Here is a 17,038-nt window from a genome sequence, read left to right as displayed (position 1 = left end):
TGTTGTATAAATCAAGTTTGATATTCGTAACGTGTTAATGATTAGTTTAAGTAATCTTCTGAAGATAATTGTTTGGATCTTTATTGGATTTACTTTTATAAGCTAATATAAACACCAGATGGTGATGTCGTTTAAAATCTGTTGGATGCGATTCGCAGTAGTGACGGGACTAGGAAAAGTACTTTATACAGCAGATTCATCAGTATAGTATGAGTTAATTGGTTTTGAATTTCGCACAAAGCTACACGAGGGCTATCTGCGCTAGCCATCTCTAATTTATCAGTGTAAGACTAGAGGGAAGGCAGCTAGTCCTCACTACCCACCGCCAACTCTTGGGCTACTCTTTTTACCAACGAATAGTGGGACTGATCGTCACATTATAGAGTCCCCCACGGCTGAAAGGGCGAGCATGTTTCGTGGGACGGGGATTGGAACCCGCGACCCTCATATTGCGAGTCGAGCGCCCTAATCACCTGGCCATGACGGGCCATGTACGTAAAGAATGAATAGTAAATGACATAAGATAAATTCCTGCGAGGCACACAATGAGACAGTGAAATAATTTGCACTAATTCTAAGAGTCGTGAGTCTCCTTGTGCGAAAAAAAAATGCCATCGACGTTGTAGTAAGGGCGTTAATGTTAGGTTTATGAATTTTGTATCTATGACTGTCGTGTAACACCGAATCAAAATGTGCTTTAAACGTCCAGGAAGCTACTTGTTGTAGCTTAGTTATACTTAAGTCATTTTATAACACAGCCCAGGTGGCCTGTCATACATAACATGATGACCAAGTTGCGAGTTTTTAGTTGAATGCAGCAACTTAATACAACTTCCTTTTTCTAGTAACTTTAATATTAGCTTAAAAGGCTTATGGGACGATAGCTTGAGGGTTCAAAGTGTGGTTTATTTTCTTTTTAATAACTACTAATAAATGAAGCCGCAGCTCGCGCGCCATTTATTCGTTGACTTCAAATGGACGACTGCGCATGCATGATTCGCCATGCACGGGCGATTAGTAAAGGTACCCATGCTACGCGACGCATTGAACGTCACTTTCATTTTTAGAATCAGTTTCACATAGCAGAAATGAAAATGGCTGCCAAATTTGAACCGTTCATCCGATTGCTTATCCATTTAAATTCGACCCTTGGGCTCATTTGAGTTCCTCTATCAAATTTCTTCGAAATTCGTTCAGCAGTTTCTCACTCGAACTTGTGATATCAAGGCATCAGACAGACTAACAATTTTGCTTTACATTTATAGATAATGATCCCATTTTATAAAAGCTGAAGAGATATAACCAGATCAATAGAGAGAGAAGCGAGATGAAGTTAAAGGAGCGAGTTGGCATGTTTTAAGACACTGTTACTGTACCATCGACATTAGAAGTTGAGTAACTTTCCGATTTTAACACTAATGCTACTAATTCACTCATTTATTCTAAAAAATGTGTAAAAAGTAAATAAAAATTAAAACATCTTATTTATTAAGATAATGTATAATACCTGTTTCTGATTTTCTCGTTGAATGTTAAGACGTGATTCAATGCATTGACGAGTCTCCAGAAATGCTTGTCTCTGTGCTGTTTTACTTGGAAAGTGAGAGAAGATGCCGGCTATGTTGATTGCTAGGTAGAGTACAGAACTAGCTAGAAGCTGTAACAAAACCATATAAATATAATATCTAAATTAATTTTGTCCAGCAACATTCGGAGGTAAAAAAAAAAACGATTGTAAGTGATATTTCTAAGCGTTATTCATTATTTGCTCCTCCTCGGTGGCTGAGCAGTAAGCGTCAGGTTTATACCGCTAGAATTTTGTGTTCGATCCCTGTAGCTAGAACAGCGAACATATCACATTGTGTAACTTTGCAATAGATACAAATGAGTTTTCGTTAATTAAATTAAAATTTGTTAAGAGTGGTACCTGAGACCTTTACCGTTATTATAATCATTTTATTCGGCTATAGGTGTTTTTGTTGTTGTTGTTGGTGGTGGTAGTGGTGTTGTATTTTGTCCAAAATTATACAAAGGGCTATCTGCGCCGGCCGTCCATAATTTTGAAGTGATAAACCAGAGAGAAAGCAGCTAGTCAACGTCTTTACTTGCCTCCTCTTGTCAGATCGAATAGTGGGATTTAATCGTCACTCTTATAACGCACCCACAGTGTCAAATTGCCGAGTTTTTTGGGGGGCGCAATGAGGTGAGATCCACGGAATCCCACATCCTTATTCCGACATACTATCCACTTGGTTGCGTTCTGCCTTCGGATACTGGGAAGCATAGATAAACAAAATTGCACTAATAAACATTTAATAGCCCATGTAGAATTCAAAATGTTTAGATATTATAAAATGATCTTATTCAAGAGATATAACTGGTAGCACAATATGATAAAACTGAGATATAATTGGCAATACAATATGATAAAAACTGAGATATAATTGGCGATACAATATGATAAAAACTGAGATATAATTGGCGATACAATATGATAAAAACTGAGATATAATTGGCGATACAATATTGATTGCCAAAAGCACCAGCTGCCAACTCATAGATTACTTTTCTCTGAACGAATAGTGGGATCTGGCCATCACTCTGATGGATCATAAGCCCTCGAATTCACAGTCGAGGGGTTAACCACTAGTGTGAATATTGTTTTAACAGAGAATATGATATGAAACATTGTTGTTGTTAAGCACAAAGCTACACAAAGAGCTATCTGTGCTCTGCCCACTACGGGTATCGAAAATCGGTTTCTAGCAGTATAAAACTGCAGACATATCGCTGTTCCACTGGGGGGAAATATGAATAGATTTATATTATTTTGTGATGACTTCTCAGCTATATTCTATATGATTTGTATAACATATTCCATTTTATAATAACCAATGTTTTTGAACAGTGATATGATTTAACTTTAGCAACAGCTTGCAACATTTCATGTGTTATTTGTTGAAGATCATAAGTTATCAGTTTAGTAATTATTACAGTTCGTATGATTGTGTGTACTTATAACAGAACTAATGTCTGTATATTAATAGTTATATGAAAAAACAATGGATATGAATACATACATAGAAACAATAGCAACTAGTTGAGTAAATATTTTATAGATAGCTTGGTATATATATTTAACATAACGAAAGAGGGTTTAAGAATATCTAACTTTACAGGTTTAACAATCGGATTATATTCAAGTTGAGGTAGTGTAACTGAAAATATATTTAAACAAATATTTTTTTTATTTATTTGGTTGTTTGTTTTAGCACAAAGCTACAAAATGGGCGACCTAGACTCTGTCCACCGCGTGGGATCGAGCCTCGGATTTTAGCTTTGTAAGGCTGTAAACTTACGGCTGAACTACTAGGGACTTCCTTATAGTGAATACCAATTCGCATGATATAATGAACTGAGTACTACAGTTTCAAGCTATATAGACTTTTTTCAGCCTAACTAGATCAATTATAGATGTAATAAAAATAAGCTTCACGTATGTTTAGGTGTTGCAAACAAATTAGTGCATATTTCTTTATACAAGTACCTGTGTACCTTTTCGTAAACGTCCTTATTAAACTTTTACACCATACTTAGTATTTCTTACAATGTAACAAGTTGAAGATTTACAGCATGGTATCTTCCAGAAGGTTCTCATTTCTTCTGTGAACACCAAGTACAAAATATGATATTTTGTTTCAGATATTTATCAAAATGGAGGTGCCTCCCAGTGGCACAGCGGTATGTCTGCGGACTTACAACGCTAGAATCCGGGTTTCGATACCCGTGGTGGGCAGAGCACAGATAGCCTATTATGTAGCTTTGTGCTTAATTACAAACAAACAAAAAGTAAAATGGAGGTAAATTACTTACACGGTACGGTACCGGAGTAAAAAAATAAATCAGACAAGAATTGTCACGGTTAGCAGCCTATGATATCATCTGTGTCTTAATTATTTATTAATTTATTTGAATTTTTATATACTAAGTATTTCATACTATCCTAAGTTTCGGCTGCTAATCTGCTGCCGTCTTCGGATAAATCCTGAGAAGGACTGAATATGGTAGCAGGAGCCACGAGTCGATCCTACGTCTTCTTATTACATAGAAAAGTGTGTTATCCATAGTAATTATCTCATAGTAATTAGGCTTAAATGATAGCATAGGAAATCAACCAGGGCAACAGTTTATATCCGATAGCCAAAACTTTACCATGAATACTTAACATTTACTATATGTATATATACATATATATATATATATACCGATAAATACAGTCTCTATTACTAGCACTATGGTCTATGTCAGAATTATTAAATCACTCAGAACCCTTTACTGACTGGCAGACTTTGAAATAAGCATAACAGGTAATCCTGGCGATAGATAATTTAATTTCTTATTGATAAAATAGTTATTCTATGGTGTTATTCCAGTAAAGGAACGTAACTCTATGATCTGATCCCAGTTCTTGAGATTGGTTTAGACTTTCCTAAAACCCACAATGTTAAAGATAACTGTGAAACTACTAATCATCTAGTACACATTTACTGCTGTTGTAAAAGTAAACAAGCTGAAATAAACAGAATAATGACTGTTAACATATCTGTATCAAAGTGCCTCATTTGTCCACTTCTGTTTGCTTTGTTAAGTTTCATTTTTTGACAAAGTTTTATTGTGGATAACATCAAAGATGGCTTCAATAACATGTACCATGCTAGCAACACATAACCATACATATATACATCGCATATATATATATATACATGTATGTGTTATTTAAAATAGAAAAAAATTTAAATCCTCTTTCACCTTACTGGTAATTAAATATATCCTCTTAACTTTCATTCCATTCACAAATTTACCTTCTTTTTTTTTCGAATGAGAAGAAGGATCATTAATAATTTCAATACAACAAAAATAATAAAAATGAAAAGAATAGCTACGTTCAAGAATGTTAAAAAGATTATTTTAAAGTGGAACACAGTAGTTGTTATTAGTGTTTATATCTAAATCTGATTTTTACCAGTGTATATCAAAATCTGATTTTTGCCAGTTAAACCTAAACCTGATTTTTACCAGTTAAATATTAGTATTTGTAATAATATTTTTTAAATATAAATCACAATACTGAATACAGGAGTAGACATAGAAATACTAACAGAGAACGTGAAATAAAATAAAGTTGGGTAATAAACAATATCTATCATCTTTATGCTCTATAGAAATTCAGAACATTAAAAAAACAAAAAAAACGTCATAGATTTTAAGTACTGAAAAAGAACTAAGCAAAAATAAAGAATTTTCCAACCGCAGAAAGTATGGTGTGAAATATTAACAGCATTAGACTTTAAGTAAAAATAACACAAAAACATTGTTTGGAGTTAAACACAAAGCTACACAATGAGCTATCTTGCTTAACTACAAACAATCAGACTTAAGTCAGACACATAGTTGTCTCGAAAGTGGGTACTTGATGGTTAGAAACCAGATAAAACATAACTTTCAAACTCTAGAATCTTGGGTTTTCAGCTCATACATAACGGGTTTTAACCAAACTGATATTTATAAATGTTTTTGTAGCTCCCAGTGGCACAGCGGGATGTCTGCGGACTTACAACGCTAGAAACAAGGTTTCACAAAGCTACACAATGGGCTATCTGTGCTCTGCCCACCACGGGTATCGAAACCCGGATTCTAGCGTTGTAAGTCCGCAGACATACCGCTGTGCCACTGGGGGCTGACTTAAGTACTCGATAGTTTATTATAAACACCAAGTATGCATTATGTTTCTTCCCATAAACATTCTGTGAATCCGAAGTATCTTACAAATCGAACTTATTATGAAAACAAAGACAAGTTGGAACTGATATTTGATTGTCGGAATACAAAAGTACTTGTTGCACTGCAGGCGAAATCACGTCTACTTTTCAAAAGTTATTTTGATTTATGAATTATTTAAAGTATGTCTTTAAGCGATGAATCTTGTTTTTGTGCCCAACGGATATCAATCCCAAAAAGTATAAACAGCAAGTGATGAATTCCTTTATTAATATTAAATACAAGGCAAAACATTACGAGGATCTTTTCTTGTAACTTATATTTTTCAACTATCCATTATTCAGGAGATAAGAAGAAAGAAGATCGATTCACTGTTCACATCTATCAAAACTGCAGAGATTGTATTTCACCAACTGTTTGTTGTTGTTTTTTTCATCTTTTATTCTCGTTTGGCTTTTTGCAATTCTAGTATTTAATGATAATGTATCTGGTAACCCATGCCTATTATTAATGTGTTTACTAGCAACTACAACAATAAATGTTTGACTTTTAACCGTTATGCAAACCAGAAGCATAAAAAAAAGAATTCAAAATTCAGGTTCTTGACGAGAAGGCATTTTACGTATTCCTGTGTGTCAGCGGATTACAAGATGACATTTGCCACACAATTTGTTTCCAGATAAATTATTTGGATTACGTTATGCTTTTTGCTTCTTTTCTATGAATCAAATACATAACGTAAATATACGTTCACAAACTTCATAAATTTCCGACAGAAAAAAAAGGGGATTCAACATTTTATAGATTGCACAATACGTACTAAGTTAAACCGAAAAGGCACAGATTTTGAGGTGAACGTTATTAAAACTCAAACTTCATCACAAAACAAGCGCTCATATTAGATAAAACAGCATAGTTAAGATTGAATAAACGTCGAAGACTGATTTTTGTAATTGTTCAAATTAGCATGTTTTAAGGTGTATATATAAATGTGTGTGTGTGCGAGTGCGCGCTTTTAACCAGAAAAGTTTAAGCAACTCCAATTAAATTCAAGTATTTTTAAGAAGTTAATTTTCCAATACGATTTGGCAGACTTTATTATCTTTTTTTTTTTTTTTTCAAGGAAAGTGTTCTTTGTATGCCTAACCATAACTGTTTCGGGTATAAATTACAATATAAAATCAATGATTGTAATTCACCTTAATTCCATCTCAGTATATGTATATCTGGTTTCTCCACGGTGGACAGAGCTCAGATAAGTCATTGTTTAGCTTTGAGTTAAAGATAAAAACAAACAAAACATTTCTAGTTAATTTAACGTTTAAAAATGATTCTGTTTATATTGTTTGTTTGTTTTGAATTTCGCGCAAAGCTACACAAGGGCTATCTGCGCTAGCCGTCCCTAATTTAGCAGTGTAAGACTAGAGAGAAGGCAGCTAGTCATCACCACCCACCGCCAACTTTTTTTACCAACGAATAGTGGGATTGACCGTCACTTATAACGCCCCCACGGCTGAAAGAGTTTGGTGTGACTGGGATTCGAACCCGCAGATTGCGAGTCGAACGCCCTAATCACCTGGCCATGTCTGATTATATACTGGCCAATCTTAATGTTAGATTGTCAAAACATTTTTTAATTGTTCGCTTCAAAAGTTTCAATTTCTATATCTTTAAACAATCACGGTTTAATTAATCAGATAATTTTGATTTGTACGTGTCTTCTATGTTTATACTCAGAATTATTCGTTTCACAATGTCTTTAAGGCTATTTCTTATGTGTTGACAGATGTTCATAATTCCTTTACTGCTTCACTCTTTTCAGCGTTAAATTCACGGGCTTACAAAGCCAAAATCCGGAGTTCTATTCCCCCGTAGTGGACATAGTGAAGTTAGCCCGTTGTGTAGCTATGCGTTAAAGAACAATCAAACATTCTTTCAAACTTAAACAGTTGGGTGTTGTTTCCGATTGATTATCTCGACTTATGATTTTATGTTGGTTTACAGAAGTACGAAACTAGCCTATATAGTAGAAAACTCATGCTACTCTCTTGATTAAGGGTTTTCAAAAACAATATAAAACCAGAGAAATATAAACATAGTATAAATAGTGACGTCAAGATTAATGGTGCAGAACTCCTTAAGTGGCAAACCTTGATGAATTAGTTGATAATAGGTGAACTATTGCACCATAGAAAGACTAGTGATAATTTCAATCACATTTGTCTTTGCTGGCCCATTACGATTTTTATTTATAATTGTGTGTAACAGTTTTTCGTTTATTCTTTTCGCACAATATCAGAGCTTCTCAGTTTCATTGTGACGTAATATCACGTACACAACTAAAATATAATTCAGGTTATAGTGACAACACTACATTTTGTAAAATGGCGAATTTCATAAAATGTTCGTGTTCAATAGAAACAATTAACAATTACTTTAAGCTATTCATGTTAATTATATCTGTGGATATTATGTGAGTTATTTTGTGAACAATCGAATGGAATAATGATTGGTTTATTACTGTGTCTGTAAAAACAATAAACAGAATTGTGAAATATAATAACGGATTGTGTGTACACTTGCTTACCGCTTCGACCAATGAAGGACTCGTGTTACTATTGATTTTTTATTGTTTCGAGTTTAAAAAATTGACTATAAAAGTTGAAACAAATGTTTATTGAGTAGTAAGATACTTAACTTTTGTCAACAGTATAGCTCTGGGTCGTACTTAATAAATTGATTATATATATGACTCTCATATTTAGATGGAAATTCAATGTGTACTCTTAGCTAGTCGTACTTAATAAATTGATTATATATATGACTCTCATATTTAGATGGAAATTCAATGTGTACTCTTAGTTAGTCGTACTTAATAAATTGAATATATATATATATGTCTATGACTCTCATATTTAGATGGAAATTCAATGTGTACTCTTAGTTAGTCGTACTTAATAAATTGAATATATACATATATATATATATGACTCTCATATTTGGATGGAAATTCAATGTGTACTCTTAGTTAGTAGTACTTAATACATTGAATATATACATATATATATATATGACTCTCATATTTGGATGGAAATTCAATGTGTACTCTTAGTTAGTTGTACTTAATAAATTGAATATATGTCTATGACTCTCATATTTGGATGGAAATTCAATGTGTACTCTTAGTTAGTCGTACTTAATAAATTGAATATATATATATATGTCTATGACTCTCATAGTTGGATGGAAATTCAATGTGTACTCTTAGTTAGTCGTACTTAATACATTGACTATATGTCTATGACTCTCATATTTGGATGGAAATTCAATGTGTACTCCTAGTTAGTCGTACTTAATAAATTGATTATATATATGACTATAATATATGGATGTAAATTCAATGTATACTGCCCCCCCCCCAGTGGCACAGTGGTATGTCTGCGGACTTACAACGCTATAAACCGGGTGTCTATACCCGTGGTAGGCAGAGCACAGATAGCCCTTTGTGTAGCTTTGTGCTTAACTACAAACAAACAAACAATGTGTTCTCTTACTCTTACATTTAACTACATAAGGAGTAATTCACGCTACTTTCTCCTCTCCTGGACAACCGATTTAGTCTGGCGTGGTCTGATGGTTTAGGGTGCTGGACTTACAATATGTGTGTTGCGGGATCGAAAAACGTCATCGAATATGTTTGTCCTTTCAGCCATGGAAGACGTTTTAATGTAACCATCAACCTACTGCTCATTGATAAAGACTACCCTAAGAGTTGATGGTGGGTGGTTTTCAGGAAACCCAACACGAAAACCATCGAACAAATAAACAACCGATCTGAGCAAACAGTAAGAAGTGACTAAACGAAACTACATAAGAGAAGCACATTTTGAATAACGAGCAGCTATAAGAAACCTTCTTGCATGACGTGATTCAACCCAATACTTGTTCCAAACTCTACGTGTTTTTAGTAAAGGTGATAAAAGTTTTGTAGACATTAAAATATATAAGTATTTTAACATCTTTTTAAAGGCCACTATTTTAATGTCTTCTAAACAATGGAAAATTACTGTATATGTTTTACAAATTAAATCGCTTTAACCAAAATATAATACTACTATTTATATTACTCTTCCCGCTGTTTGTAGGTCAAAATAAAAGAAATGTCTAAACGCTTCGTTTATTTTACTTATATGAATTTTGCAATCAGCTAACATAAATAACGTTTATAATGAAGGTGTTTCTTCGTTTGTTGTTAAGCCCAAAGCTACACAAAAAGATTATGTGTGCTGTGCTCACCGCTGGTATCAAAACCCGACTTTTAGTGTTATAAGCCCTCAGGCTTACCGCAGAGCCACAGGGGTGGTTCATTATAAAGCAATCGTAGTTTTATTTCTCATCTTAAATAGTGTTTTGACTTTGAAGCAACTTTAACTTAAATATCTTTTGAGCAGTTTGTTTGAATTCTGAGGTAATCGTGCTTAAAACTAGAAACCTTTTACTTTTTCATTATTCAAACTCCGTTTATTTTAACAAACTCCAAGTCCTAAAATGCAATACATATTACAATAACATAACTACATATCGTTCTCGTATTTACTTACAAGCTCTAGATGGCGCTAATCAAGTAAAGTATCAGCAAAACTGTATCCCGGGTCCTTCAGAATCATTGAAGTTATTTAAAAGAAATTAGTTTATGAAGAAGAGGATTAAAGCATTGTACAAAATGGAATTTCGTTAAAATGTATGATAATTATCTATGCCTGAGCTTAGAATAGCTCAGGTATGGCACAAATTGAGTGTAGAGACAAATTACATATTATTGAGTGTTTTATTTTCTGGCAAAGTCTAATAATGAAGCTTAACAGCAGTGCGCAGAAGCAAGACTTGACAAAAACCAGCTCCTCCTGTTGACATTGCGTTTTATGATTTTAAATCATATTGGCTTCAGATTAAGCTTAGCTTTTGTAATAAGCTTTAACAAATGTATTTGAGCAAACAGAAAATTAAATCCGATGTTTTTATATTATTACTTCACAGAAGTTCTGTAAAGTAAGAAGTTCAAATCCATCGATAATCAAAGTTGTTGGCCACGCGGCTTATCCATGACCTAGGAAGCTGTTAATCCTAGTATTACTTCTTATTGATATATATTTATAGTTATACTAAAGACGTATTATACAGTTCATATGGGAGAAAGATCTCTCTACTTCAGTGGGATGTTTAGTGCAAGTTTAAAGTAGAAATAATCAATCTTTTTTTTTGCTCAAGAACTTCAATAAAGAAGAAGAAAACTATGTTTAAGATATGAGGGTAAAGCTAGCACGTGGACTTTTCACCTTATCCCAAACCTGTACAAATATCACACGCACAAATTCGTATTGTTATGTGTGTTTTTTGTGTGTTCGTGTAACAAAAGTTTGTTGTAATAATTTAATGTATAGATTGTGTAGAATCACATAAAATGTGGTGCAAGACTTGTAATGAGAATTACAGGAGATCTCCAGGGAAGGGGATGTGCAAATATAAAATATTAACGTTTTCATTTTTACAGTAAACAAAATCCCTTCTAAATTCCAGTTAAATTCATTGTTAACAAACTTTTAATATTCTAGTATTTGGTGTTGTATATAATATTGGAAAACGCTGGTACAGATAATTATGCAAGCTTTCTCTATCCCGTTTTTATCATAAATCGTTTGTGTTTGTTTGTTGGTTGGTTGTGAAGCACAAGGCTACACAATGGGCTGTTCTCGTCGCGGGTATCTAAGCCCAATGTCTAGCGTTGTAAGCGATCAAACTTATATCTGAACCAACTTGTTTCTGTTATACGTTTTTGCATACAAGAAACGAGCTTATGCATTACGCCAATAATGTTTTGGGTTCAGTAATTGCCTTTTAAGTTGAAACTAATGTTAAAAAAAAGAACATTAGGAACGTTTTAAACGCTACGTCCACTGTGTATTGTTTAATCAAATCTGAAAATGACCATTTACAAAAAACAATTAATAATTTCACTCAAAAATTATTTTCAAATGAACTGAATTTTCTATATTAGCCAGCTGACTTTAAAACTTGAAGTTGTAGTTTGCATAATACAAAAAAATGTTTGTAGTGCAGTATTCAAAGCACTTTAGTAGTTTGTATAATACAGAAAAATGTTTGTAGTACAGTATTCAAAGCACTTTAGTTGTTTGTATAATACAGAAAAATGTTTGTAGTACAGTATTCAAAGCACTTTAGCAGTTTGTATAATACAGAAAAAGGTTTGTGGTACAGTATTCAAAGCACTTTAGTAGTTTGTATGATACAGAAAAATGTTTGTAGTACAGTATTCAAAACACTTTAGCAGTTTGTATAATACAGAAAAATGTTTGTAGTACAGTATTCAAAGCACTTTAATAGTTTGTATAGTACAGAAAAATGTTTGTGGTACAGTATTCAAAGCACTTTAGTAGTTTGTACAATACAGAAAAATGTTTGTAGTACAGTATTCAAAGCACTTTAACAGTTTGAATTTGAACAAGTTTTATTTGTTCTGTATTTCTCCTAAAACCTTTTATGCTCGTAATACCTATCACTGGATCTACGTTTACAGTTTTCTTTGCCAATTTGGAAAGAACGTTTGTTTGTAGCTACCAACGCAGGTACTGAAACCCGATTTCTGGCGTTAAAAGTCTGCAGTCCTACGCTGTGCCATTGGATGGGATGAGGGGGGGGGGCTTCGAAAGAAAGAGACAAAATAGCAATACCACAAATAAAAAAAGATGAACGTTGTATACATTGTAATTCGTTACAACTTTAGAGTCTGATGGTAATGTGACAAAAATGTTTCCTTGCTTCTTAAGACATTTTTGTAAACAATTTTTTAGAAGATTATGACGAATCAAGACATGCGGCAAATCCTTTGGGCTTGCAATTTCATCAAAAAATCCTTACAGTTCAACATGTTAACGAAACAAATAAATCAATCATATTATTAGGTCATATGACTACGTAATTTTAACGCTAAATAAAGTGGAAAGTTTTACATGAATATATTTATTTTTTACTTCATTTCTTCACAACTGGTTGTGTCCTGATGATTCTTGCTTTCTATTTACTGAACACGTATACTTTTCGAGCAGAAAATTTATTTTCATGGTAGTTAACACTAACTTGAAAATTGATCAAACAGGGAAAAATGGAAAAAAAAAGAATAGACTCTTTTGGTATGAAAATTTTTTAAAGCAAATTATAATCTGTTTTTTTCGTCTGTTTGGAGTTAAGCACAAAGCTATACAATGGGCTCTCTGTGCTCTGCCCACCACGGGTATCGAAAACCAGGTTTCTAGTGTTGTAAATCCACAATCATGCCGCTGTGCCACTTGGGGGCTATTATTATAATGCATTGTTTCATCAGATAATGCCCTTGTTGTTAGCAATATTTTCGGCCGTAATCCCAATAATATCTCATGAGGTTCCACCAGCTTACGAGATGTAGGTTAGTCTTCAATCCATACCTTAAGCTAACAATCCAAAATAATCTTCATAATATGAATATAATAATAAAAATAGGCATATTAAACATTTTACTCAATACTGTTAATGAAAGTGACGTTAAAAATGAACAGAGCGCTCCTTACGGAACACATCACACATATGGCCTGATTTGAAATTCTGCTGATTGAAACTGATTAAGCAAGTTGTGAACTTTTCTGTTGAATAGCATCTTATACCAACTGTTGCAACATGTCATTACTACTTGACCTTCGACATGATCTAGTAGCATAGCTCGGCTATGATAGCAAGCTTCAACAATGCCCATTCTCTTCTGATTTGTTTACATCTTGATTTTGCACTGAGAACTGAGATTTTGTACGCAGTTATATCTAAATTATTATATTTAAATCGCACGATTTTGACGCCCCTAGACCAACACGTGTCTTGAGGAGGACAGGGTCTAGTGTTTAATGTACCAGACTGTGTTTCAATGGTCCGTGTTCGCGTCCAGTTGCTCAGAAAAAAGCGAGCTCCACTCTTTGGAGCTGTTTGTGCTATAAGAATAATGGTCAGACCCCACTATTCGATAAGAATAGCCCAAAAATTAGTGGTGAGTGCTGGTGACAAGCTGCCTTCCGTTTAGTTTATTAGTTCAAAATTAGAAGCTGCAAGAGCAGATATCTCTTGTGTAGCTTTGCATAAAAATATATATCAAACTAAACCAATCGGTGAAATTTGGGAGCTTATTTCCTGTGCTTGTTCCAATTCCTAAGTTTCGATCATTTACGATGACGTATTTATACACCAAAGTCACTTTGTGACCATTCTATGTACCAAATTTGAAATATTTAGTTTCCGAAATTCAAAATATGACTAAAAGGCAAATTAAAACACCACAACAGTGTTATCGCCAACTTCAAAAAATTCGTTTTTCCATTATTCCATGAAGGGCCGGGAGTGACCAATTGGCTAGTGTACTAGACTGTGTATTCGATGGTCCATGGTTTGCATCTCATTGCAGCTAAAACACTATCTACACTTTGGAGCTGCAGCTGCATTATAAGGGTGGCAGTCACATTCTCCAATGAATTAGAGTATCCAAGTAGTTGGAAGTGAGTGCTATTGACCAGCTACTTCTTCTCTAGCTCATGATTTTAAATATAAGGACAGCTAGCACAGATAACCCTATTTGTAGCTTTGCATGAATATCACAAACAAACGTTTCCTTAAAGTACAAATGTTATTAAGTCTCAACTACTGTTTAATAACAGATAGGGACTTATTCATGATGTTAGAAAACACGTAGGTTCAAGAAATCTTGATAGAAAAGAATAAAAACTCTATGACCCGAGTGTTTTTAAAAGGTGGACCTAAGGTAGTGACCATACGACCAATGCTCTTTTTTCCCTATTCAATTGTTTATCGTTCTTGTAACTTTAAAGTGAAATAGCTTATAAATCTCTTGTTCTTATTAAAGTATTTTTCAATGAATAGTGAAGTACATACATTTCTATGATATTGAAAACATGCATGCATTTTCAATGTGTGGAAAAAAGCTAAGCTTACTCACTTGCTTCCACGAAAGATGACTGCCAAAGTTAACATTTTCAATGTGTGCAAAAAAAAAGCTAAGCTCACTCACTTGCTTCCACAAATAATGACTGCCAAAGTTAACATTTTCAATGTGTGCAAAAAAAAGCTAAGCTCACTCACTTGCTTCCACAAATAATGACTGCCAAAGTTAACATTTTCAATGTGTGCAAAAAAAAGCTAAGCTCACTCACCTGCTTCCACAAAAGATGACTGCCAAAGTTAACTACAGCTGAGCATGCCACCTGGACTGTGGCCAGTAACATGCTATACACCAAGGCCTCTTGAATCCGAAGCTGCAGAAAGGTGTAGTTGAGGTAGATGAAGAAGGACGTACACCAGATGCTAACGGTGGGAATAGTTGCGTCCAAGTCCATAACCATCAGGATGACGATGACGAAGAAGTTTGTGAGCAGGGTATAGGAGAAGATCAGGAGGTAGACTTGGTTGAAGAAGCTTTGGACGCTAACAATAGCCATTATTATGTACAAAGCAATCATGACGCCAAACGTATAGCCATGCAAGAGGGAACCTCGTCCGCTTAGTGCGTAATTCAGAAGTACCATCACCAGGGTGACGCTAATCATCAAGAATAGTAAGGCTGTTAGACGACGCTGGTTTATATTGAAGAAATATCGCTGATAAAGATACTCTGTGTCATTATCGGTAAAGCGTTGGAGCTTCAAAACGTTAAAAAACATGTTACAACAATGTAGAGAGAGAGAAAGTCGTGGTGTCTCCTGATTAGAGTGACCACTGTCAACTGGTGCAGTCGAAAACGATTTGGTGTCAGCCATGTTTCACTTTTTTTACCATACATAAAGTTACCAAAAATGTGTGAACAATACCTGTAGCACCGCAATATATTTAAAAGAAACTGATTCCAAAGTTGATTTCTGCATTTCACTCAAAACACGAGACAGGCATGTTTATTTCACATGGAAATTTCAGAAGCACATGAGAGTTATTGTCAGCTAAACGTAGAATCCCAAAAGCATACTTATAGCTCTTGAATACTTCAGAAGCTCTTGAGGGTATTAATGACAAGTTGTTGAGAGATAAACGTAGAATCACAAAGGCATGCTTATAGCACTTGAATAATTCAGAGGCTCATGAGAGTACTGATGCCACACTGTTGTCAGCTAAATGTAGAACTCCAAAAGCATGTTTATAGCACTTGAATAATTCAAAGGCTCATAGTAGTATCAATGTCACGTTGTTGTCAGTCAGATGTAAAGTGAACTTACCTTTACTAGTCTAGATGCTGCACAAAAAGCCTAAAGAACAGCTTAAGAGGAACGGATGTGTCATTAAATTCAATGGACAAAGAAGATTTCAAAATCAGATGTGATGAAATTAAGATACTGCAGATACCGTAGTGACGTTCAATGGAAGACATCCACTGAGTAGCGATCTTGAAGCAGAAACGATAGGATAACGAAAGAAAAGTCTACTTTGTCTTCAGCTCCGATGCTGTAAAGAGAAACAATGACAATTCTAAAATAAATAATGAAACAAGACGCTGTGGTTCATATCGAACCGTTTTTGATATAGTAAATGTTATTCATCAGTTTTAATGATGCAACTTTCGTTGTTCTTAAACGGCATATTTAACTGTCATTTCACCTTCGTAGCTTGTTTTAAATACTCTGTAGTTACATTTCATGTACAAAATAATCGCACTGTGATTTATAACACTACAAATAAGTACGTGATAATCGCACTGTGATTTATAACACTGCAAATAAGTATGTGACAATCGCACTGTGATTGATAACACTGCAAATAAGTACGTGATAATCGCACTGTGATTGATAACACTGCAAATAAGTACGTGATAATCGCACTGTGATTGATAACACTGCAAATAAGTACGTGATAATCGCACTGTGATTGATAACACTGCAAATAAGTACGTGATAATCGCACTGTGATTGATAACACTGCAAATAAGTACGTGATAATCGCACTGTGATTGATAACACTGCAAATAAGTACGTGATAATCGCACTGTGATTGATAACACTGCAAATAAGTACGTGACAATCGCACCGTGATTGATATCACTGCAAATAAGTACGTGACAATCGCCTGCTGTACGTACATCGCCTTGGCCGTACAGCAGGAGCAGGTATAGGAGAAGATCAGGAGGTAGACTTGGTTAGAAGAAGCTTTGGACGCTAACAATAGC

At 34.3% G+C, this 17,038-nt stretch overlaps 1 protein-coding gene across 3 annotated transcripts in view; it reads right to left on the bottom strand.

The window, feature by feature from the left end:
* The window catches only part of LOC106465707 (adenylate cyclase type 6-like), a 161,555-nt gene that overhangs the window by 39,394 nt on the left and 105,123 nt on the right, over positions 1-17,038 (bottom strand). For all 3 annotated transcript variants that reach the window (XM_022394053.1, XM_022394063.1, XM_022394058.1), the window contains 2 exons: positions 15,042-16,320; positions 1,508-1,657 (listed from right to left, as the gene is read on the bottom strand). In XM_022394053.1, coding sequence (XP_022249761.1) covers positions 1,508-1,657; positions 15,042-15,644 — 753 coding nt within the window. In that variant the 5' untranslated portion in view covers positions 15,645-16,320. The remainder of the gene's footprint in view (positions 1-1,507; positions 1,658-15,041; positions 16,321-17,038) is intronic.

This window comes from Limulus polyphemus, unplaced genomic scaffold (assembly GCF_000517525.1).
Source record: "Limulus polyphemus unplaced genomic scaffold, Limulus_polyphemus-2.1.2 Scaffold70, whole genome shotgun sequence".
NCBI lineage: Eukaryota > Metazoa > Arthropoda > Merostomata > Xiphosura > Limulidae > Limulus > Limulus polyphemus.
Note: the sequence above shows the minus strand (reverse complement) of the source record. Positions and strands in the feature narration are given on the sequence as shown.